Raw genomic sequence first — 24,627 nt, forward strand, 5'->3', positions numbered from 1 at the left:
CTCTTCTCTCATTGAAGAGTTAATTCCTGTATTGCACCCCAGTAGGGGGAATAAAGAAATTCCTGGGGTCTTGCCTGTGAAAGTGATTGAGCTACTATGGCTTGAGAAATAACAGTGCTCATCAGCTGAGAATAAAATTTTATGTCAGTATCAGCCCTGGTTTTAACAGACTGGTGGCTCCTGTTTCTTGGATCCATGCAGGGCTGCACCCAGGGGAAGGAGGACATTTGGCACTCCTTCCCTGGGGAGTCAGCAGCGTGCCTGGCAGTCACAGGTGCAGCAGGGGACGTTTAGCTGTGAGGGAGGTGCTTGTTGCTCCTAAACCTGTTCTCTATCTGTTCCAGCAAAAATTTCAAGGGCAAGAGAAAAGCATCTCATAATCCACATCTGACCAAGGGTTGCTAGGTTAAGCTAATGCATTTATTTTGCAGCTGGAGCAAGCCAAGAGTGAGTGCATGATCCACTTTTGGCTGTGCCTTGCACTTCATTGTCCATAGCTTTGCTTTAGTAGATGACACTAGCTAAAATCAATTTAGATAGATGCAAGTTAATCCAGTAGGACCTAAACCAAGTTAAATCTGTTTGCACCCAGGTTAAAATATTTTTTTTTATAGTTGATTTTCTTGACATCAATGCTTTTTAATGAAGTAACTACGACCAAGTGAGGCTGATGTTTCTATAACTAGTTAAAACTGTCTTTAGGGAAATAATCTGTCTTTCAATAGATTAATTCTTTGAGTAGCATGGGGATTTGCTGCAATCTTTAAGTGTTTCTGGAATAAAGAGAAGTGGGAACTTGGAATTAGGTGGTCTGAAAATTTGTATTATGAACATCTCATTTACACAAAGCACCATGAGATACTGGTTTTCATTGCTTGGCCACTTTTGAAGGCTTCTCTTCTGACACAGGTTTTTCACTTGAAAGCTGCCTTCCTTACTTCATTCATTCTTAGTACAGTAATGCTGGGATTATTTTAAGTTTTACTACAAAGTTAACCAGTTTTGCTTTGTCGTATGTTTTTGTCACATCTGTTGATTATTATTTTTTGATGTTAGTCAGGATTAGGAACTAGACATTTGACAAATAAAGGACAGTGTTGTCACAAATGTAAGATGATTTTCTCAGCAAGTCAATTAACAAGTCTTGATATCTGTATCTTGGTATCCTCTATATGTGTACAGTTGTAGGTTGCTTCTTCATGGCTTCCCTTCATTTCCCAGTCCATTAATGGATACAGTATTCATGGGTAAATTGATATATTGAAGTGAAAAATACTTCCATAGGCAGGACTGGGAAGGAAGCAGTCAGTGATGGGAAGAATTGAAAAGCTTTAGAAAGGTGTCATGTATCAGAAGACTCTGTGTTTGGTATTAATGTAATGGAATTTGGCTTTCTTAGCCAGACCTGGTGTTCTACATCTCTGCATCTCTGATGACCTGCTCTGGTAGAGTATATCATGTGCTCTCAGGAGCAAATATTCAGACACCTCTCTGTTCCTCGCTCGCAGCTGATGAGGCCTCTCAACTGCCTGGATGAGCTGTACCGGCTGGTTGGGTCCTTCATCCGCTCCAAGCGCACGGCCGCCTGCGCCTACACCGCCTGCAGCGCCTCGGGCGTCGGGCTGCTCTCCGTGGCCTCCGAGCTCTGCAGCCGCCTGGGAGCCTGCCACATCATCATGTGCAACAGCGGCGTTCACCGGTAGGAAAATTGCTTTTCCCCTCCTTTTCTGGCAGTCAGCCACTCTGTCACTGCAGGTTGGAGACTGCTGCTCTTTTCAGAGATGGATCTTACACTAAATACCGAATATCTTACACGGAACAGCCAGTGCACTTGAAAGATTTGTGGAAATTCTAGAGATGTGTTTGCAGTGATTGAGAGAAATGGACAGTATAATTTTTTTGGTTTGTGCAGTTGTAATGAGATTGTTCCCCATTCAATTTGGTAAAAGGCAGAAATCTTAATTGCTAAAGTAGAAAGAGAAATGTTACCTAGATGAATAGTAAGTATGATATTGAACTCTTAATACAGGCAAGAAATGCTGAAATTTTTATTTACTTTGTATGGTACAGGGAATAATAGTACTCAAGGAAGCAAGATGATTGATTCAAGGAAATAAGACACATGTATTTCTGCAGGTACACCTTATGATAATGAGAGGTTCAGCCTGAAGGATGGTTGATATGTTTAATACAATACCAAAAAATAGACTGACCTATAGTCAACTGAACTTTGTCATCAACCCTAAGAGATTTTAATAGACAAATATATGTGTATGACAATAGTATCACCACAGAACTCTCTAGTACTTAATCATATTTGTCACAGGCAGCAATATATTTATGTTCCATCTGGGAGATTACAATTTTTTGGGACAGTGTGCCAAAAAAAGTAAAGACTAAAATTTGAGAGGGAGAAAATTCCCAACAAACAAAGGAATTAACATAACAAATAATCACAAAAGAATTAACATAACAAATAATCTGATACTAAAAATATGCTCTTTTCATTAGAGTTCCAAACTGTAGATCAGGGGTAGCAGTATGTTAAAAATGCTGCTTAGTTTCTGATCGGTGCAATCCTTATTTTAGCAGACATGGTTACCAATACCTTGTGTTAGAATGAGCAATACTTTCTCCTGATTTTAAGTAAAATCCTTTCTTCCAAAGAGGTTTGAGGAGGTAAGAAGAAAAGAGGCAGTTGCAACATAAGCAATGCAGATTATCAGGCATGAAAAAAAGGAAAAGCTTCATATAAAGCCAAAAAAATTAAGTTGTATGAAGACAGTGTTTGCCATTTGAGAGCTGGCAACACAGTATTTGTATTACTCTCAGTCAATGATACAAGTGTACATAACATACTGTATACTGTATTTAATTTTAGGGAATAGCTGGAAAAAGCTCTGCTATGTAACATTAGTCACTATATCAGAGGAAGATGCAAATGCTATGGAGCATGGGCTGTCATGACACTGTTGTTTTGGAAGATCATGAGGCTGTACAGCTTTTGTCTTTGTCTTGCTTTCAGTTTCATGTCTTACGTGATCAGAAAAGGCGTCGGGCATAATTCTGATGGGTTTTTTTAAGCTGAAAAAAGACTGCCTCTGGGTTTCACCAGCATTTCATGAATTTGTCAATACATTTGTGCCAAAAATTCTGATAATTTAAGACTGTAGTCAGAACTACCCAAATAAACTATTATCCTGTGGGTCATAAATTATTCAGAATGATTTGGTGACTGAATAAGATCTGGTTTGCTTAAATCTGAATATGAGCTATTCTAAAATGAAAATTAATTCATCATCAAATTGCTGCTCAAAACTAGGGCTAATTCAAAGGTAAAAACTCCTAAAATGTCTATAGAAGTGTATTTTAAAACCACAAAAAATTAGAAAACCAAGCATAAAACCATATTGGTTTTAAAGACTGTATTGTGAGCATGGGAAAGTGTTATGTGTGGGTTTCTGTCTAGATGTTAAAGGATTCATCATCATCTATTTACATAAAGATGCAAGATACTTTTCTCTAAAGCATGACTAGTTCTACTTTACAGTGAGTCCACTTGAGTTTTGGTACTGCTACTTCATTTGTGCATTAATACTGCCTTTGTGGCTACCATCTGTTCAGAGAAAGAAACACCAACTCTTGGCATTATCAGAGATATTTCAAGATGGGCCCTCCAGGAAAAATGAATGGGCTACTTGAGAAATTGTATAGGTACTCAGGGGTTTGTACCTGGAAGTTCAGAAGAAAACTCATGTATTTAGAGACAAGAAGGGATTAATTCACTCTTCTAAGGGAAATAAATCCCTCTGAGAGGTTAAAGCTAAGAAAGTTTTTTAATAACATTTTCCTAAAATTGCTGTTGCAGATGCAAACTGGATGGATGAAGAAGTTTTTCCTTAGTATTTGGAGTCATATGAAGTCACTTCATGTGCTGTTTTCTCTTTCTGGTCTCCCTAGGACACATCTCTAGAGTCCAGTACTAAGTGGGCTTTGGTTTTTGACATTCTGAAATTGCCTTTGCCCAAATAGAAAGCTTGCTTTATTTCCAGCTGGTAGGTTTGCTCAGTGAATTTTGTGCCCAGCATTTCTAGTGCTAAATTCTGCAGTGTTTTTGTGGACCTACTGTCCTTGCTGCTCTCAGAGAAACTGTCTTGCAGCAACACAAAGTCCTGTGAGGAGGACACAAGAGGAAAGAGTAAGATGCTGCATGTCATCAAGTCCCATAGACAGAGGATTTTGCTTTATGCCTGCCATCTTGAAGACTAAATTCTTCTGTTTGTTGGAGTAGTATTTAATCAGGGCAGATAATGTTGCAAAATCGTGCTCCTTAGCTTGTTAGCTAGTTCCTTAGAGTTCCAGCTACTGATTTTCAGTTAGAGGGGATATTTATCTCTGGTTGTACTCAGCAGTGTATCTGGCTTTCTGTGCTCTTTGAAACGAAATACTGTGGAGTCCATGATTGTGATCAGTTGCAGAACTTCACGTTTTGTAGGCCCAAATCCATGGCTCATGATTGTTTTTTAACACTAGGGCACGGATACTAAATTGAGTTAAAACTGGTATTATCTAGAGATGCTACTGGATGAACACGTGGGGGAAAGATGTGAATTTTTCTTGCAGATTGAATTTTCAAAATCTATTCATTTGTCAGTCTTGCCAGCTTAAAAATGAAGCTAAACTTGGAGCAAGGCTCCCCCATACTTTCTTTTAAAAGGCCTCATTTTAACTCAGTTTCTATGATTAGTCTTTAAGGGAGTGAATGTCTGAGAGTCTGGAAGAGTACAGGGTGCTCTACTCATCAGCATCTTTCTTTTGTTCATGGGGAGTGGGAGATGAGCAAGACATTAATCTGTCAAAGTTTAAATACATTTAATAGAATTTAAAATAGAATTTTATATATATATATATATATATATATATATATATATATACACACACACCTTCCCTCACTCAATTTATTAATCTCTTACTGAACTGATTGGACGGCCCTTTCTGTGTGCTCTGAATTTAGGTGTCATGGATTGACAAGGGGGCAGGGAGAGGTTCTGCCACTGCTCCTTCTAACCAGAAGCAAGTCCCAGATAGCTTGTGAGGGAGGCACAGGGTGACAGTCCAATGCAGAAGAGGCCAAGAGCTATGAAACAGCAGCTTTGTCTGCTTTGACAGTGATTGCTGATCTCTGGATCAGCAGTGTCTTGGTTTCTGACTTCTCTGTGATCCATATTAAATTGCTTTTTACGCTGCACTAGGCTAAAACAGCTTGACAGAGTTCATACTTTCATCCCTATATCCAAGATAATGCTGGGGATTTTGAATTGCTGGTGATTGCTTTTCTTTGATTTTTATTACGACAATATGTTTACCAATTTACATTAAAGCCTGCAATCCTATATCTATTTCAGACAGCAGTTTTTTCCAAATAGATTTTGAGCACCAGAAAACCAAGGATGGGGGAAAACAAGTCCCTTTAACCTTCACTGTCCTAAGTGATGTGTGAGTGCTACAAACCTCCCCTTGGATTATCATAAGCGAACATGCCTTGTTGATCAACAAGAGGAACAGAGCTCTGAATTAGTTTGAGAAATCAATAGTTTGCATTTTTATTTTACCTTTTTTATCTTTCATAATTATATTTCTGCCTGCCAGCCAGCTGTCACCCTGTAAACAACATTCTGCTTTTTTTGCTTGTGTTCATTCTGTTTGAAGTTGCTATCAGTCTGTTCAAATGCAGGTGATGAAAGGCACTTTTAAATTTTATTGAATCATGATTCTAGCTCCTGCTTGAGGGAGAAGAGCAAGACTGCACTGCACAGACATGTCCTAGCCTCTTTCTGTGCCAAAATGAAATTAGGTGCAGCAGCTGCGGAAGTCTGTTCAGGGACCATAGGCCTTACAGGCTCAAAGGAATAATTTAAAGCATCCAAATGAAACAAATCCCAAGTTTATTTAAATTTTTGCATTTCCTGGAGGATCAAGGGAAAAATCTTCTATAATCTTGATGAAACCCAGAAAAATCAGAGTCTTATTTTCTTTTCTGAATTTTAATTTCCCCTGCAGAAATTCTCTCCTTAGTGTTGCCATCCTTCAAGCAGTGGGGTTCTGGCTGGCAGACACTTGGCTGAAGAATGAGGCAGGTTTTGCCAAGTGTTGATTATGCTGTCTCCTGTAGCTGGCAGTGGTCCTGCAAGCCAGCCAAACCTGCTTCATCTTCCACATTGCAAAGCAGAGTAGCACCATAAGCTGTCCATCATGGCCAGCTGCCTTTCTGTGAATCAAATGAAACAAGGTGAAAAATAGGTACCCTGGATTTGTATTTTTGACATTCTAGCATAAGAATTCTTCCTCTTAGATTCAGAAATTTCCCTCTAAGAATTTAGTTCTGAGCTCAATGAGGGCATGCTACAAAGAAAATCCTTGGAGTTTTGCAGCTGTATTTAGGCTATAAACTCCCCAGTAAGAAAGCTTTCAGGGATCAATGGAACTACTTTCAGGTTAGCACAGACTGAAAAACTAATCCATACCCTTCTCCAGCCATCTGGTCCAAATTGGGCTCTTAGTCCTGCTACCTTCCCATTTAGTCAAGATTCTCCTTTATTTTTTAGATTGTAGTTATGTTATGTCTGTCTACAATTAGTATATTTTTATGATACCATACCCACTGAGGCATAAACAAACTTCTCTTTGTGTAAAATAATTATTTGGGATAATAGAGTATTATTTAGAATAGTAGAGCAGGATAATTTAGGGTTTAGGATAATAGGGTATTACATTCTGTGCTGGTTACTACCTAAAACCAACGAAATAATTTTGAAATATGTGAGAATTTGTTTCAAAATAGAATAGGCAAGACGCTTAGCACAAATAGTGCTATGCTGTTCCTACAGCAGTAATTGTTTTATTTTGCTCTATATTTGTCTTTCATAGGCAATCTGGTACATTTTTGCTTTGTCACCTCTAGTGTGTCTAATACATACGCTGGATGGATTATAGTCTTACTGTTGTCTTGCATGTTTTAAATTCTGTGACACTATTTTGTTTAAAATGCAATCTGAAAATGCAGAGAAATGCATTAAATGCAGCGAGACAGAAAAGATGGATCTAAGTCATTACTAGTATGGATTTCAAGGTATGCTTTTTTCCTATTTGGTCTTCTTTTAACATTATGGATGTTTAGTAGCAGGTTTGAAATACAGTGCTATTACTGTGCTCTGTGGAATCATCCTCTTTTTGTGCTTCAGTTCCTGCACAATTGCCTTATCTGCAGTCCAGTTCTTTGAAACCGGTGTTTTTCATACAAAATCTTCTGCTTTACAATCAGAATAAAATGGGGCCTCTTAAACAATCTGAAATTAAAAACGTAACCAGATCTGCTTTAATTTTTGGCAGAGAGGTGAGTGAATAGCTTGAATTATTACAAGACAAGAAGTAAATTGCAATTTTTTTACCAGATTTACTTGCCTCCTTACAGAGGAAGGAAGAAGCCTTTAATGGAAAGACTTTCTGCACAGAATGAGAGATAATGGTCAAAGCTGGGGTTTCAGATGCCTTTAGATTGTGTTTATTTTTGCAAGTATGATGGAAAATGAGTAAATAAAAGGCATGGAATAGCTCAAAATTTTGGAAATGCTCTTCTCTCATCAAGCAAGGAATATTTAATAATGAAATTGCTTCCTTGCAACACTTCCAGCTGACTAGAGGTGCTAAGATCTTACAGCAAAAATGACTGTGAAAAGATGCTCCCTGCAGTTTTTTAACACTGACAGATGATGTGCAGTGAAAAGAAGTGCCTTTTTTTTCTTCCTAATTTTTCTTTGAAAGCCTCTCTGTTTTAAAGAGGTAGATTCTTACATTTATTTATGGAAATAGAGTGGATGACAAAAATTTTTAAATCTACAGGAAAACAATATTAACATAACTTCCTTTGTGTTTCATACTTCATTATTAAAAATTACTAATATTGAATCAAATAACCCTGATAAAAATATGTTTTTAACCTACAAAATAATTCAGTAACCAAGGGTAGATTTGATATATGACTAATAGATACTTACCTCCCAAGAATGATTCTCTGGCTTGATAAGTTCATGCCATCCACTTAAATAAGTCAGAAATCTACTGCTAGTTTGTGTCTGAACATATCTGGTAGAGCTGGGTTTGATTATCCTGTTGTAGAATAGTGGAGGTATGCCTGATAAGGGAGTTGGGATATCTTTATTCTGAGGTTTGCACAACTGTGTAACCACAGTGGTGCCTTTCGTGAATGAAACCCTGCATGGTGATGCTTAATGGACAAAAGGCAGAAAATCCCTTTAACACAGGCTGCACATGGCCATTCTATGTGGTGATGGTGTGTGTTCCACAGACAGTTACTCTTTGAAGTGTTGGTTTTTATTCAGAGTGGAATTAATACACTTTATGTGCATAATAATTGCTTTCTGTATGTTAAACTGGCCTTCAGTGGACACTGATTTTATAGTGGCCCTTCCACACTGGCAACATCTCAGTTTCACAAAGATTCATAAAGGGACTAAAACTAAGTCCTGAACTCCAGCAGAGTTCACTGTAATTGTGAAAAACAGTATTTTAGTTTAGTGTATGTTCATCATGCTCATTTTCTCTCCAATACTTAATGTTTGGCGAAATTTACCTCTGTTGAAAAGCAAGGCTGTTCAGCAAAGTTTCAGTTATGGGTGCAGAGAATGCAAGCTTCAGTTTTATTTGCATGGAGACACATTCCCACAGTGAGAACATCTTAAAGCTTGTGGAAAAATCTAGAATTAGGCCTGCCTATACTTTGTCCAACCATTTTTTATAGTCCTGAACAACATTTGTCTTCCTTTTTAGTTTTATCATGTCTATTTTCTTCTTCAGATTGTTCATCAGAATCAATGCATATTACCCAGCCATCACTATTAATTATAGACAAATGGCCCAAAAAATGTTTACCCCAAAGTGATTTACTTTAACACTAAGTTTTTTATTACTTTATGCACTGATTTAAATAATATTCCTTCTATACTTATTAATTTAAATGACAGCAGAAAATAAAGATTACTTGTAGTATAGTTGATGTAAAAAGTCATCAAATGTAGGACTGATTACCTTATGATGCATGGGAAGAAAAGTAATTAAAATAATAATAATGGCATTAAATTACATGTTGAGAGAAGCTTTAGTTTTTAATTAGACTAAGCATACATGCATCCTTTTCATATTTTTTTCCTATTCACATAGAACATAATTAATTTTGACATCTCTGACTGTGGTAACTACTAAACCAATTTGTTTCACCTCATCTTTTCTACTCAGGGCATTTTTCTAAGGGATGTTTTGGTGCATTTTGGATGTAGAATGGCTGAAAGCCTAATTGAAACCTGAGAACGAAATGGATGCTCTGGTAACCTAAATATGCACTTTGCTGCATGGCACCTCTGTAGGTAGTGAACACAAACTCAAAATTATTTTTCCTTTTCAGTGACATTAGGCAAGCTATTGTGAAATAATCAATTTCTTGGAAAATTTCAGTCTGTATTTGTATTTTACAACTCCATTTTTCAGGATTGATGTGCATCTGTCCAGCTGATTTGCAGCCCTTTAGTGAAAATCACATCTAGTCAGAAAAAAAAAAGGACTATTGGTGATAGAAAATCATTTAGTCTTACTTTTTTAGCCAAGTTCAGAATGGTTTGATCCAGAAGTTGTTTTAAAGTTTGTATTTAATCTTCACATCAATACTGTCATGACTGATGGGAGACTGGGGATAGCAGGCAGGAGCTGGGAGCAGCTGCAGCCCCTTCTGTTTCTTGGAAACCAAATGGATGAAATGAGGAATTCTCAGCCCTGTTGTCCTGGGAAATCCAAATGTCTCTGCCTGGCTGTTGTAATCTGTCAAGACAGGGAATTTGTCATTCTAACTGACATAAATTCTGAAATGATGAATTTGAGCCTTTTGTTTTTCTCACATTAAAAAAAAGAGGTGAGAGGAAAAAAGAGGGAGTCAGAACAGATTTTAATCTGTTTACACTGTTAAATCTATGGATTTGGGCTTTATGCTTCCCATAACAGTATGTTATGAAGGTTTTTCCCCAAATAATTTTCCTTGTTTGGCTTGTCTGGGCTGATTGCATCCAAATGACCAGATACTTTCAGAGGTCAGGACTGCTTCCAGATTGCTTTGTAAACTTTAATACCATCTGTTTATCAGGTCTCAAAATGCAGGAGAACTTACTGCACATATTTACTGACAACCCTTGATATTGAACTTTGCTCAGGCCATCATAACTTTACAAGATGGAGAATAACCAGATTTCATATTGTTTAATAAAATTTTAGAAGTTTCATTGGTTTAAATTTGCATTTGCTTTATCTCTCCATGCTTGGCAGCCCTATTGCTGAGGTACTTCCAGTTATGACTTTTCCATGTTACCATCTGATGTTTTGTGTGTGCATTTTTTCTTTCACAGCAGGTGTCTAGTTTGATTTGTGAAAAGGGATATGTACTAATTTAAAAAACTATTTGAAGAGCTGGGAGAAAGTACCAGTATGTAGATAAATGAGTCCCTTCAGCATAGTCTCATGGAAGGTTAATATGATTGGTTGTGTTAGAAGATGCCATCTCACTGATCTGGTGTTCGACTAAGATGACACTGTTTGAGTGTTACTGTTTTTTTTTTATTTAGAAAGTAGTGACCTTATTTCTTAATCATGGGACAAAAGCCAAAATCTATAGTTTATATTTAACTCTGCCATTCATCAGACCTTTTATGCGCCAGAGGAGAAACACAAAATTTGGTGATATTAAATTCCACCTCTAATGAAACAGTATATTCAAATGCAATCAAGTCTCTGATGCAATTTTAACAAATTTTAACATCTGTTAATGAATAAGAAGGTTTTTTAAAAGAGAAAATAGATGTATCCAACCAGCATTACTCTAGGATTTCACCTCAAACATAAAATGTTCTATTGAAGAGGTGTGATAATTATTAACATCATCACTGCTGTCATTTTGAGTGTCTTTGCTACTAATTTCATAGGACATGTTAAAAATACTATCCTTAGAATTGCTATTCTTACTTGCTGTGGAGAGGGATATTAAATTTTAGCATATGTGTTTCAGAACTGTACTGTAGTTGTTGCCTACCTCCATAACAGCCTCTAAAAGAAATCTTTATTATGCTGCTTTGCTCAGTCTATGCTTTTCTCACTCTGGTTATGTCTCTATCTACACACTTGGCAGCCTCATTTCTGAATCATGGTTGGAATTGCTCAAATGTAGAGGCCTCGTAATGTCCGTGATCATCAGCCATTTCATCAGGTTTGGATAGGGAGCAGCTTGGCAGTCTTCTTTCAATCACAAAATTGCACTTAATTCTTCAATATGACCTTCCTTTAGAAGGTTCCTTTGTTAGTTTTGATTCACGCATGCGGAATATAATTTTTTTATGCTTTCAGTCTAAAGGGTTCCAGGAAGATAGGATTTCTGGGAAACTTGGCTCGAGAACTACTTGCTTGAGAGCTTTACTTTGAGCCCATTAATACATATTATACCTACTGAGAAACTTTTTGCCCTTTTTGTTTGGCTTAGATTATATCTGTCAAACTACATTTCAGATACTTTTGCTTTTTTCCACTGTCAGTAGAACAAAGCTTCCTTTGCAATCTGGTCTTGAAGGTTGGATGTTTAAATTTTGGTGCTGGAAAATATTAGGAACATGTATTTTGTGCAATATTTCACTTTTCAAAGACAAGATGAAAACAGTGTTTAGAATTTCTAATCTAACATTTAGCTATCTTACACCTTAATCAAACACATAAAAAAAAAGATCAATACACTCTTGCCTGAAGTTAACTGAGGCCAGTGTATACAAGAAACTGGGGAATGAAAATTATCTCATTACTAAGGAAAATCACTTAGCTTATAAATTTTTTATGAAAGACCATTAATAAAGCTACAGATCAAATTTAGTATCCTCTATGCTCACTTCTGTGAAACTTCTTGCAGTCCAGAAATTAGCTTAAGCAGTTTTTAAAATGTGTCATTTTGGGTTTGGGGTATTTTTCAGTAAAAAAATAAGAACAGACACATTTTTTTCCTCCTACATATCTTCTGCTCGGCAAGATAAGTGTTTGATTGAAACATATTGTCTGTTCTGTGTGCATATTATAAACTATGCAGAACACTTTGGTCAGGATTTTGCCAAACGGGTGCTCAAAATTATATATTAATAATGTGTCTTAGTTTTATTATTTGAACTTGAAAATTACAGCTTTTGTCAGGTTCTGCTGAGGTAGAATAATGTTGTGTACAACCCATCTTTCTGGTTCAAGAGATTTGATTATTGCAGCACTTTGGTTGTGAAGAGAAAAATCGAGTGATTTACTGGTGCAGAGTAGAGCCACTCTCACCTCTTGGGTTATAGCAGCCCTCAAGCATGTTCTTTCTAAAAGCACCTGTTTCTACTCAGGTGTTTTGTCTCTATCCATGAGTTTTCTACAGCTGTGATCTTGGTTGCATGAGAAAACAACCATTTTTTCTTGTCCTGATAACAATGAAAATGAGATGGAGTCTTCAAAATTACTTTCCCTACTATTTCTTGCCCGGTGTGCTGGCAGGTTGTCTGCCGTACTGCTCTGAAACTTTTCTGGTTGCTCTGATACAACAGTGACAGCCTTTCTGTTAGGTGAGGAACCACAATCAATTTTTGTCCTCAAGTGGTTTTTTGGAAAAGATTGGCAAAACAGCACAAAACAGTTCATTTGAAGGAATGCAGTTTTCATCCATTTTCTTTTATGAAAGGGGTAAATGTCTCTTAATTCTGCGCTGCACTGATGTGCCAAGACAATAATCAAGCTACATTAATTGTAAAAGATTGGGACCCTGGTACAAAGCCTTGGTCTGCTTTAAGAGTGGAGGTGGAGGTAGAACATGCAGAAACCACCTGAAAAGGGATTTATATAATTGCAAAACATTTTTTTCTTGGATTGTTACTCTCCAAGTTGTGCCCTTGCCAAGCTATAGTTTTTAGTGTGGGTTTTTGTATGTTGTTTTGTGTTTTGGGGGAGTTTTGTATGGCTTTGTGCTTTTTGGGGAGTTGAGTTTTGTTTTGTTTGGGTTTTTTTCCTTAAGAAAGAACAAAATGAATGCATTTGTTTCTAAGTCGGCAAGAACACTTGTTACACTCAAAATCTTAGAAACATTATACTGTTCAGGCTAATACCTGCATGGGTGAGGGAGGTACAGGAGGCACGTTTATTATGTAATGTTTTTATGTATAATTGTTTTAAGAAGAGGATTGATTTAAAAGCAGTTATTTTGAGGAGATATCAGAGAGCTGACCTCTTTCCCCCGTTGCAGCTGCACCCTGAGCGTCACCCTGGAGCAGGCCATCACGCTGGCCCGGAGCCATGGGCTGCCCCCTCGCTACATCATGCAGGCCACCGACGTCATGCGCAAGCAGGTGAGGGGCTGGCTGTGCCACAGTGCGGGCACACAGCTGTGGTAACTGGGAGTGGGGAGTGCGTGTCCTGGTTCAGGGCAAATTTGGGAGAAAACCTCCAAAAGGGGCCCCTCCAGAAAGCAAACCCACACGGCTCCTCCCCCCAACCATTTCAGCAAGGATTCCTCGGAGACAAGGGGAAGGAACCTGTTTATTTAACAGGCACAGCACCCCCCAGCACACCAAATGAGCAATACTGGATGACAACACTCTTTCACCGCTCTGAAAAAGATGACAAATTCAGAAAGTCTCTCTTGGGGGTGGTCGCTCTGCTATCAGTCCCTCCAGTGCTGAGGGTAGCTGCTGCAGGCCACAAGGTGCAAACTCTCGGTGTTTCTCAGGTCCCAGCCCAGAGCAGGTTCGAGTAGTTCCAAAAAAAGAAAAGGAAAAACAGTCCAGGGAAAAATTCGGACTGCTTAGCTATACTAACTAATGAGCAGGAGCAAAGAGCAGGAGCAAAGCAGAAGCAAGAGTGAGAGCAAAGCAAGAAGCCAAGCAAAAAGCAAAAGCAGCACTATGTACTGCCCTGTCTGTGTGTCCCGCTAGCTGTGGGGGAGCGGTTGATAAAAAACCAAAACAAAACTTTCACTCTTCAGAGCCAGTCTTGAAGGCACAGAACATAATATCCAGCATAAACAGAATACACAAATGGGGATACAAGCATCATAATGTCACCCTAGGGCAGTGGGCTACAGCTATGGAAAGCCGGTGAACAGCACTGAAAGCAATGAGCCATGGTGTGCCCAGGTGCACTGACCAACCACCAAAGGGAACAGAGGATGCCCAGGTGCAGTGCATGGACAATCAGGGGTATAAAAGGTTGGGCTAAAGAAAAAGAAGGGCAGATGCTTGCAGCCTTGTGAGGTGATGTAATGTTATTCTGTGTGGGCAGACAACTGAAGCCTTGGGATGTGATATGGTGTTACTCTGTATGGGTTGGAGCTTTCTGACATTGTATGATGATACTCTGTGTACTGTGGATATCTCAACTGCAATGTATGCTGTGACAGGGAAGACCTGCATGCTTCCAAACAACACATGTAGTTATCAAAATGGAATGATTCGACCAAGCATTTTTTAGCCTCCATCCTAATGTTGTGCAGTGTCTATTTGAGTCATCTTAGTTTGGGTTCTTTGTTGTTTGTGTTTTGGTCTTCTGTTTTGGGTTTTTTTTTAAAATTTTCTTCCCTTATTGTTGAAGGTGTTTTTTTTACTATTTTTTAATACAGAAACAGGCTATCTTTAACCAGTTGTTTGCTTTCTCTCATGATTTTACTAAGTGATTTTTGTATAGTAACTGCCTTGGTGTCACCTTAGATCAGAATACTCTCTTGAGTAAGACAATTTTTATCTTAATATATATGATTGATAAAAACAGCTTAAGATTATTAGCTATTGCCAGTAAAAAGTGACTCATGCACTGAATTAAGGGAAAGTGTAGAAGGGAAGGAGAGAAAGAAACCCCATCGTTTTTCATTTCCAGGCAAGATTCCCGAGGACAATGTCCTTATTACAAAACAGTGGTTTTCACTTTTTGGCCATCATAGTATTTAGGGGCTGTTGTGCATAGATAACCACCTCAACATGAACTCTTGGTGTGAAGGTATGCCAAAAATACTAGATTAAAAAGTAATATCAACTGAAAATGGGGGGTTACACTCTACTGTATTAACACAACATTTTCTAGAGTATCTCGTTATGAGAAAATACTTTGACAAGGATGTATCTTGGAAGGAATTCAAGAGAAGAACATGAATGATACAGAGGTTGTTAGACAAAACTTATAAACTGAAGATTAAAGAGCTCAACCTGTTCAGGTGATGAAAGAGAGGTTGAGGGGGGACTTAATCACTCTGCATGCATATGGAACATATATCCCAGCCTGTGGTAGCTTTCAACCTTACAACAAATCATAAGCAAAATACGGGATGCACTCAATCTTGAAGTGAAAAAAAACCGTAATTAAATATTGTAACAATTAATCACGGATAAGACAAGATGCATAATTTCTGGGTTCTAGATGGCACCTAATATATTATGTTCATTAACTTTACTACATATTTTGTGCAGCAATCACAGTTATGAAGATGATTAAAAAGCTGTACTTTGCTTCTAACTTGCTATAGAGAAAAACATGCGTATGCTAAGTGTGACCTTTGGTCTGTTATAGCAATTTTGTGAAGAGTTTCAAACCATAGATTTGCATCAGTTGTATCTAAGTGTTGCTGCTGAGCATTAGTACATCAGAGTATTTAGTCTCATTCCTTTTTGTATTGGACTTTCACTTATTTTGGTGCATAAATTAAGTTTCTGTTATGAATAATCATCCTCGAGGTTCTTGAATGTACATCTGCTCAGGAATTACAAGTTTAACTTGACTGGAAAAGAAGGCTACTGCTTTATATGCAGTATATATGCTTTATATACAACCTATACATGCGAGTTATATGGATGAACTTGCATGTATAGGTTGATATGTCTGCTCCTGAAGATTTAGACCAAAGGCAGATCTGTGTATTTTGCAATCAAAAAAGATGGCTATAGGGGTTTGCATAAATCTATTTATAGGATGTATTCTGTCAAATTGTACATTTTCAAAATGCAGATCTAGGCCATTTTTAAAATGCTGATTCATTTTTGTATCTTCTGCATTTATGTAATGAAAATGAAAGACAAAATGAAAGGAACTGACATGGTTTTGAGCAGCTGTAGCTGTACTTGCTCAAATACAGATGTGAAAAAAGGCCTTTTGATGAGGCTGCATTCTTTGAAGTAAAACAGCAGGTGATCAATAGCTGTTAAAGATACCAATATCTCAATACCACACACAGATACTGCGAAAATGTGTGCTAGTATAGCTAGACTTTTTTCACACATTCTTTCTCTTGCAGGAAACCACTATGGCATTTAATAGAGTAATAATCTTTTGTCGTAATTTTCAATCAGTCTTGGAGTTCTGTAGTAGAAATATAACCCTCCATTAAATTCTAAATGTTTTGTAGTAATTTCAACAACACACTATGGTATTTTCTAGAAACTTGTTTGGATTTAATGTTTAAATTATCTGTAGGATTTAACTGTCAGGATCATAATGTAGGCAATAAAACTTGGAAGAAAAAGAAATAAAAAGGTTTCTTGGGGCTTAATGCAGAACATTTAGTTAAGAGCAATACCTGCGCCTTTTCCACATAAAACAAACAAAAAAATTTGTTATCCCATTTATACACTAAACCTTTTGTGGAATAAAGATATTAGCCACAGAGAGGTGCAAGTCAAAGGACATCTATTCCATCTGTTACTCAGCAGCACTAACTCCTGTCAGTATCAGCTTTCCACAAGAGGAAATTATCTCTGCTTGAAGCTGATGTGTTTTCCAACTTGGTGCACCAGAGACACCTGATTGAATGGATAACCTCAGGAATGATTTTATTTTTATTTGAATGAGGTCAAGATCATGTTGAACAAGACTAATAATAGGTCCAGCTGTACTGTTGGAACAATGTTCAAAGTAATTGTCTTGTCAGTTATAATAAGACAGCAAGCACCTGGTCTGTGAGAACTAAAGGAAAGAGAAAAACTTGTGAGAGTGGATATGAACTTGGGTCTGTGGAATGGCTTTACTTAAGCAGTTTTGATTTATTTATGAAATAGAGAAAAATTATCAAAACATCCCAACTATCTTTTGGTAAATTTTTAAACTTACGTATATACTCATGTAAACAACTGCACACACAAAATACTATGTAAAGCATCCTGATAGTGTGAATTCAGGATGCAGCAGAGTGGAGAGAACAGAAGCCTAGGAAAGGAGCTACAGGAGGGTAGCTGAGGAAAAAAAAAAACTAAAAGACTGATGAACAGAAAAGGCCAGGAGAGAATTTATATTGTCTTTTAAGTGACTAATCATATTTTCATGCCTTTTTTAAAGTATAATAACAACACTATATTTTGAGCCCACCAGGGGAGGGACTATGTTAGACCTGTTGTTTGCAAGTAGAGATGGGCTGGTGGGAGATATGGTGGTTGGAGGCTTCTTGGGGCATAGGGATCATGAAATTATAGAGTTCTCAATATATGGTGAAATCAGGAGGAGCATCAATGAGACTTTTACACTGGACTTCTGGAGGGCAGACTTTGGCCTATTTAGGAGACTTATTTAGAGAGTTCCTTGGGAAGCAGCCCTTAAAAACAAAGAGTCTAGGAATGGTGGGCACGCTCCAAAACAGAGATCTTGAGGGCAAAGGAACACACCGTCCCTGTGTGCCAAAAGGTAAGTCGATGAGGCAAATGTCCAGCATGGTTGGGCAATGAGATTTTGAAGGAACTCAGGGATAAAAAGAGGAAGTATCATCTTTGGAAGGGGGGTCACGTCTCTCAGGAAGTATTTAAGGTTGCTAGGGCATGTAGAAAAAAAAATTAGAGAGGCCAAAGCCCAGTTCAAACTTAACTTGGTAACTTTAGTAAAGAATAATGAAAAGGACTTTTGCAAATATATTAATGGCAAAAGGAAGGGCAAGACCAATCCTTGTTCTCTACTGGATGCAGGAGCGAACTCAGTAACTGCAAATGAGAAGGCAAAAGTGCTTAACACCTTCTTTGCTTCAGTCTTTAGTGGGAAGATGGCTTGTCCTCAAGACAGCAGTCCTCCTGGGTTGGTAGATGGTGCCAGGGAGCAGAATGGTTTCCCTGTTATCCAGAAGGAGGCAGTCAGAGAACTGCTGAGCCACTAAGATGCTCACAAATCTATGGGACCATATGGGATCCATCCCAGGTTGATGAGGAGCTGGCAGATGAGCCTGCAAAGCCACTCTCCATCATTTACTGACAGTTCTGGCTCACTGGCGAGGTTCCAGATGACTGGAAGCTGGCCAGTGTGATGCCAAGTCACAACAAGGGTGGGAAGGAGGATCCTGGTAATTATAGACCAGTCAGCCTGACCTCAGTACCCGGTAAGGTGATGGAACAGTTTATACTGAGTGTCATCACACAGAACTTACAGGATGGCCAGGGTGTCAGACCCAGCCAGCAGGGGTTTAGGAGGGGTAGGTCGTGTTTGACCAACCTGGTCTCCTTTTATGGCCAGCTGACGTGCCTGGTGGATGCAGGAAATGTGGATGTTGGCTGTGGATGTTGTCTGTTTGGACCTCAGAAAGGCCTTTGCCACTGTCTCCCACAGGACACTGCTGGAAAAGCTGGCAGCCCATGCCTTGGATAGGAGCACTCTTTGCTGGGTTAGGAACTGGCTGGATGGCCAGGCCCAGAGGGTGGTGGTGAGCGGTGCTGCATCCAGCTGGGGCCTGTCACCAGGGGTGTCCCTCAGGGATCTGTGCTGGGACCAGCTCTGTTCAATATTTTTATTGAAAACATGGATGAGGATGTTGAGTCTTTCATTGGTAAATTTGCAGACAACACTAAGCTGGGAGTGTGTGTCAATCTGTTGGAAGATAGGAGGGCTCTGCAGAGAGGCTTAGAATGTTTGGACGGATGGACAGAGTCCAATAAGATGGTGTTTAATAAGTCCAACTTCTGAGTCCTGCACTTTGGCCACAATAACCCCCTGCAGTGCTACAGGCTGGGGACAGTGTGGCTGGACAGGGCCCAGGCAGAAAGGGACCTGGGGGTGCTGGTCAAGAGCTGACTGAACATGAGCAGCAGTGTGCCCTGGGGGCCAAGAAGGCCAAGGGCATCCTGGCCTGCCTCAGGAACAGTGTGGCCAGCAGGAGCAAGGAGGTCATTCTGCCCCTGTACTCGGCACTGGTGAGGCCACACCTTGAGTGCTGTGTCCAGTTCTGGCCCCTCAGTTTGGGAAGGACATTGAGAGGCTTGAGTGCATCCAGAGGAGGCAATGGGGCTGGTGAGGGGCTGGGAACACAAACCCTGTGAGGAACAGCTGAGGGAGCTGGGGGTGTTCAGCCTGGAGAAAGGGAGACTCAGGGGTGACCTTATTGCTCTCTGAAACTTCCTGAAGGGTGGTTGTAGTCAGGTGGGGATTGGTCTCTTTCTCCAAGCACCAACTGACAGAACCAGAGGGGACAGCCTTAAGCTGGGCCAAGAGAAATACAGGTTGGATATTAGGAAAAAGTTTTTTGTGGAAAGAGTGATAAAGTACTGAATGGCCTACCCGGGGAGGTGGTGGAGTCACCATCCCTGGATGTGTTTAAAAAAGGATTGGATGAGGCACTTGGTGCCATGGTTTAGTTGAGGTGTTGGGGCAGGGGTTGGACTCAATGATCTTGAAGGTCTCTTCCAGTCTAGTAATTCTGTGATTCTGTGAATAATTCTTGTAAGTATTGTACTGATTTAGAGCTTTTAGATTGTTTTCTCTATGTGACTGGTTTTTGCTACCCTTAAATTAGTGTGTAGCTTGAAAATAAACCTCTAATTTTTAAACATGGCAATGAGAATACTAGTCCATATAGAAGAGTCCAGATTGATATCTCAGAACTGCCATCATATTTCACCAGTGCTCTGGCAGTATTGGTATGCAGAGGGTAGCAGTCTAGAGTCATGTAACACAGCTCTCCGTTATGCCCATGTGAGACAGTGTCAATTAAGAATAGAATTGGAGAAGTATAAATTAGCAGTATATTGAAATAGAAATGGTATAATGATGCTCAGTGGTTACAAAAAGATGTCATGTAACAAGTTGCTAGTAATTCTTGGGGGCTTTTCCTCAAAAGAAATAAGAATTTAGTGGTTTTAAGGTAAGGTCTAATTTGTGTCCTAGCTAAACAATAAATTACATGGTTATATAAAGCTAGACTCCTTTGTAAATCAATACATTTGATTTATTATGTGAGCAAGATGCTAAAATTAGTTTGTCTAGTGAGCGATGCAAGTAAAAATAGGCTGGTTTTGTTCTCAGAGGTAGTCACAGCACTGACGTCCAGGATCAGCATGTGATTAATTTAGATTGTTTTTGCAAATATATGAATATTCTGGCTCTCAGTGCTGTTAATTATGTGCCAGTCTCAGCATGGTGAGGTTTCTTATGATAAAATTTTAGAAAAATTTTATAATTCTTTATTATGATAAAATTTTAGAAAATGGCACTGAGAAAAGGCTACTGGAGATGCAGAAGGTCTGGAGTCAACATGTCTAACTGTAACCAACATCTGTCCCTATGTCATTCCTGACAGATGTTTGTTGTATCTGTTCTTAAGCCACCAGCAGTAGGGACTCCTGCACGCTGTTTCTCATGTGGTCTGTTCCAGAGTTTTCTTAACCTTTTCATTACAATGCTTTGCTTCGTGCCTCATTTAAGTGGCTTTTTTCTTCTGTTTTTCCCCCTTCAATTCCCATTTTCTGTCCAGTATACCATAAACTTAGCAATGAGATTTCCTTCCCTATTTAGCAGTAGACTTTTAGCATTTTTTTGTTCCCAGAAATGGGGCATCTAGCATACTCTGGCCAACCTGTTACCACCCTCATCATAAAATATTTCTTTCTTATATCTATTCTGAATATACCTTTGTTTAGTTTAAAATCATTACTTGTTTTCCTATTGCTACAGCTCCTGCTAAAAAAGTCTATTCCAAATTTGATTATCATGTCCCTGGTAAGCCATCACTTGTATAGATAGAAGAAATCAATTCATCTGATCTATTGTTTTTCAGTTGAATTTTCTTACTGAACTCTTTTCAATTCTTTTATTAAAGATGAGCAGTAACTCTGAAGAATTAGATTTATTATAATAATCTTGCAGGACTTTGTGATTGAGCAATAAAATAGATGAAAATCAGTATAGATTACCCTTAAGTGAAGGGCACTAGGGAAAAAACAAACCCTAAGTTCACATTCAAAATAATTGACTGTGAGTTTGCCATTCCATTTCATGTTGAAGACCTGAGGATATGAGGAGAAAACATCAGCTCAATTTGCAGCAGTTATCTGTAAAGCAGAAGCTATAATGGTTTAGGAGGGATAGAGGACAAAGTAGAAATCATGCTGTCATGACCCTGCATTTGGAACTATCTAATGTTCTTATCCCTTCCATAAGGATATAGCATAATGGAAAAGATTCAGAGAAAGTCAGGAAAATACTGGTCAATGGTTGGGAAAGGTTTACAGACAGAACAGACAGAAAGACAAAATAATGTAGGACTGTTCAGCTTCATGAAGGGGAATAAAGACTTCTAAAGAACAAGTGTCACAAGTAGGGACTGACCATTGTCCTCTCCAGTGCAAAGCTAAACACATCAAATGAAACTGTCAGGTTTAAACCAAATTAAAAGAATGGAAAGCTGGAAGGGGACTTTTTACAAGGGCATGTAGTGAAAGAGAAGGGGTAATAGCTTCAAAGTGACAGTGGGCTGATATTGAGTCTATTTTAGAATAAATTTTAGACATTAGGTATATTAAAAAGTCTTTACTGTGAGGGTGGTGAGGTACTGGAACATGTTACGCAGAGAAACCATAGATGACTCATCCCTGGAAATATCTGGGGACTTTGCCCAAGGTGGGAGGTTGAGACTAGATGACCTCTTAAAATTTTAGCAACCCAACCATTCTCTCATTCTTGATATAGCAAGTTAAGACTGTACCAAAGATATGGACCTTTCACAAGGCTAGTGATGTGTATTTATTACTGAGTACAAGATGAGATGGGAAAGAAGAGAAGAGAATCACTAAAGTTAATTAAACACATACTTGCTGATGAAGAGAGGAAGTATTGAATGACTAATGACTGAATTCTGGAGGAGTTTTTGGGGAAAGACATGTTTATCATGGTCTATAGTTATGTGCCTTTGCAATGTTGGAGACAATCTTACTGAGATGGATGCATCTAAAGTAAAATAATTTCATATTGTGCCTTAATTTTATATGTATTCTAGTTATTTTTTCTATCTTTATCACTCTTTCTTTGCCTTAAAGAAATGTAAGGACACAGTATGCTCTTGTGGCACATGTTGATTTACAGACAGTCTGAGAGCCTATCTGTGTGTAAGCAGCTAGCCTTTTTCATACACTGTTTCAGCCCATGGCAGTAAATCAATACCATGTCAATTACCTATGTACCTGATTTCAGTCAAATGAAAGGTCTACTTTTACTCGATGACTGGAATCAAGTATTATAACTCTTTTACATCATGTGCACCTGGCACTGCAGCTCTGTTAGAAATATAAGTTATCTTTGATACTTCACATCAATTAAAGATTACACAGTAAGAATTCCGAGGTTATACATTTTTATTCTCTATTATTTTGTCCTGAATTTACATAGTACAGAAGAAATAAATGGAGAGTCAGTATATTTATTATTGATAGAACAAGTAGTTTACATCTCCTTTAAAATTATAGAAAACATTATAAGCCTAGCAGATATTTCTTTATTGTGACTACTTTACATCAACAAAACTGCAATTTATGAGCTGGACCTCATCATTCAAAAATAAATTTTACTAAGTTCTTTGATATATGTAAGCTGGTATATTTTCAAAAGAGGGTGTTTTTCACACAATAGTTCATGGTATATAAATATTGTGCATGTTTTATCCATTTCCTCCTTACTAGATGAGTCAGTGAGACAAAAGTAGTTTCATTATTGTTTTTGAAAGGATCAATTGAGGTAGAGAGAGACCAACTTTTCTTTTGTCCCTGCTTTAAGTGGGGATTTTAGACTGATCAATCTCAGGAGGTTCCTTCCTATTTGTTTGGGGTTTGTTTTTGAGATTCTTGATTATAAAGGAAGATCAGGACCTGCAGTTTCCTAATCCTTATTTAGTGCCTGAGTTTAGGCCATTCTTTGTTAGTTTTATTTAGTATTTTCATAGAAAATAATCTGTATTTTTTGTTTGTTCCAAAGTTCATAGGAAATAAGTGATGTGTCAGAAAAGACTTCTACATGGAATAGTGACAAAATCAAACAAATTGAAACGAGATGTGTTTGTATTGTTTTAAACCTTAAATGTTAATTTTTCTAATGATTCTCTTTTAAATTAGTAAGATCTAGATATGTGCATTTATTTGGTGACAAGTGGCAAGATTTTTGTTTCTTTATTGCTTTAATTTTTCCTCACCTTAGAAGATACTAGTTGTTTTGGGAGATGAAACATATGTGTTAATTAATTATAATCAATAATTATGTTCATCTACAAAGCTCAAAAAATTTCCTAATTTATTGTGGGATAAATGAAGTAAAATTGTTGTTCTTCTTCCACAGGGCGCGAGAGTCCAAAACACAGCCAAGAATTTGGGAGTGAGGGATCGAACGCCACAGTCTGTGCCAAGGTAACTGATTCTTTGTGTCCTAGACCATGGTTTTGTCTACTTTGTGCCAAATTCAGTCATAGCTGCTCAAAAGCTAACAGTAAGCATTGACTAACAGTAAACATTGGCTCTTAATGTTCATAAAATCAGTTGCACTATTAGCCATACAATTTTGCTTCAGGTGATTATTTGCAGAAGTCCAGGCCAAGTAGCACTTCAAAATGTGCCCATTTTTGAAAAATGAATCTTAGTTCATGTTTATTATGAAAACACTGGAGTCAGTCCTTCATTACTTCTAATATTTAGTGGGTTTGGGTAAATACTCTTAACTAGATCCATAACTCCATTTAAATGAAATACTGTACTGCAGTATCTCAGCAAAATCATGTTCTGGTTGCCTTTGGGGATGATGTAGTCTTTCTTTGTCTCTTTCTGAAACATGCATTACAATGAAAAATGGGTTATTCTATATTTATCCAACTTTTTAAATGTTGTGATGGATTGCAGGTGCTAGAAATGTTTCTTTAAAAGCACAATACTTATAAAAGCACAATACTTGTAAATAGAAATAACAAACAGTTCTTAATTTGATCTTAAAATGGTTTGAGTAATCCACAACTAATTTAAACTGGGTTTTTACTGATTTAAATGTAATGTTTTTGTTGACTAATGCAAACACATTGTATGAGCTAAACATGTATGTAAACTACATAACCGATCCACTGTGGTGTTTAAATTTCAGTAAGAAAACAGGGAACTGGTAAAACCTGATAGAGATGACTGTGTGAATTTGATTAGCTTAGAGGCCATGCAGGACCAAAGATCCCTGATCAGCTGTCTTGCCTTGCTGGAATCCATGGCAATAAAGTAGCATTTTGTTACATTAAAAGCAATTAAAACATTAGTGGGTGAAGAC

General features: G+C 38.1%; 1 protein-coding gene across 1 annotated transcript in view; it reads left to right on the forward strand.

The window, feature by feature from the left end:
- PREX2 (phosphatidylinositol-3,4,5-trisphosphate dependent Rac exchange factor 2) overlaps positions 1–24,627 on the forward strand; it is a 171,532-nt gene that overhangs the window by 139,565 nt on the left and 7,340 nt on the right. The window contains exons 38-40 of the mRNA XM_058031486.1: positions 1,509–1,699; positions 13,361–13,463; positions 23,665–23,732. Coding sequence (XP_057887469.1) covers positions 1,509–1,699; positions 13,361–13,463; positions 23,665–23,732 — 362 coding nt within the window. The remainder of the gene's footprint in view (positions 1–1,508; positions 1,700–13,360; positions 13,464–23,664; positions 23,733–24,627) is intronic.

This window comes from Melospiza georgiana, chromosome 1, assembly GCF_028018845.1.
Source record: "Melospiza georgiana isolate bMelGeo1 chromosome 1, bMelGeo1.pri, whole genome shotgun sequence".
NCBI lineage: Eukaryota > Metazoa > Chordata > Aves > Passeriformes > Passerellidae > Melospiza > Melospiza georgiana.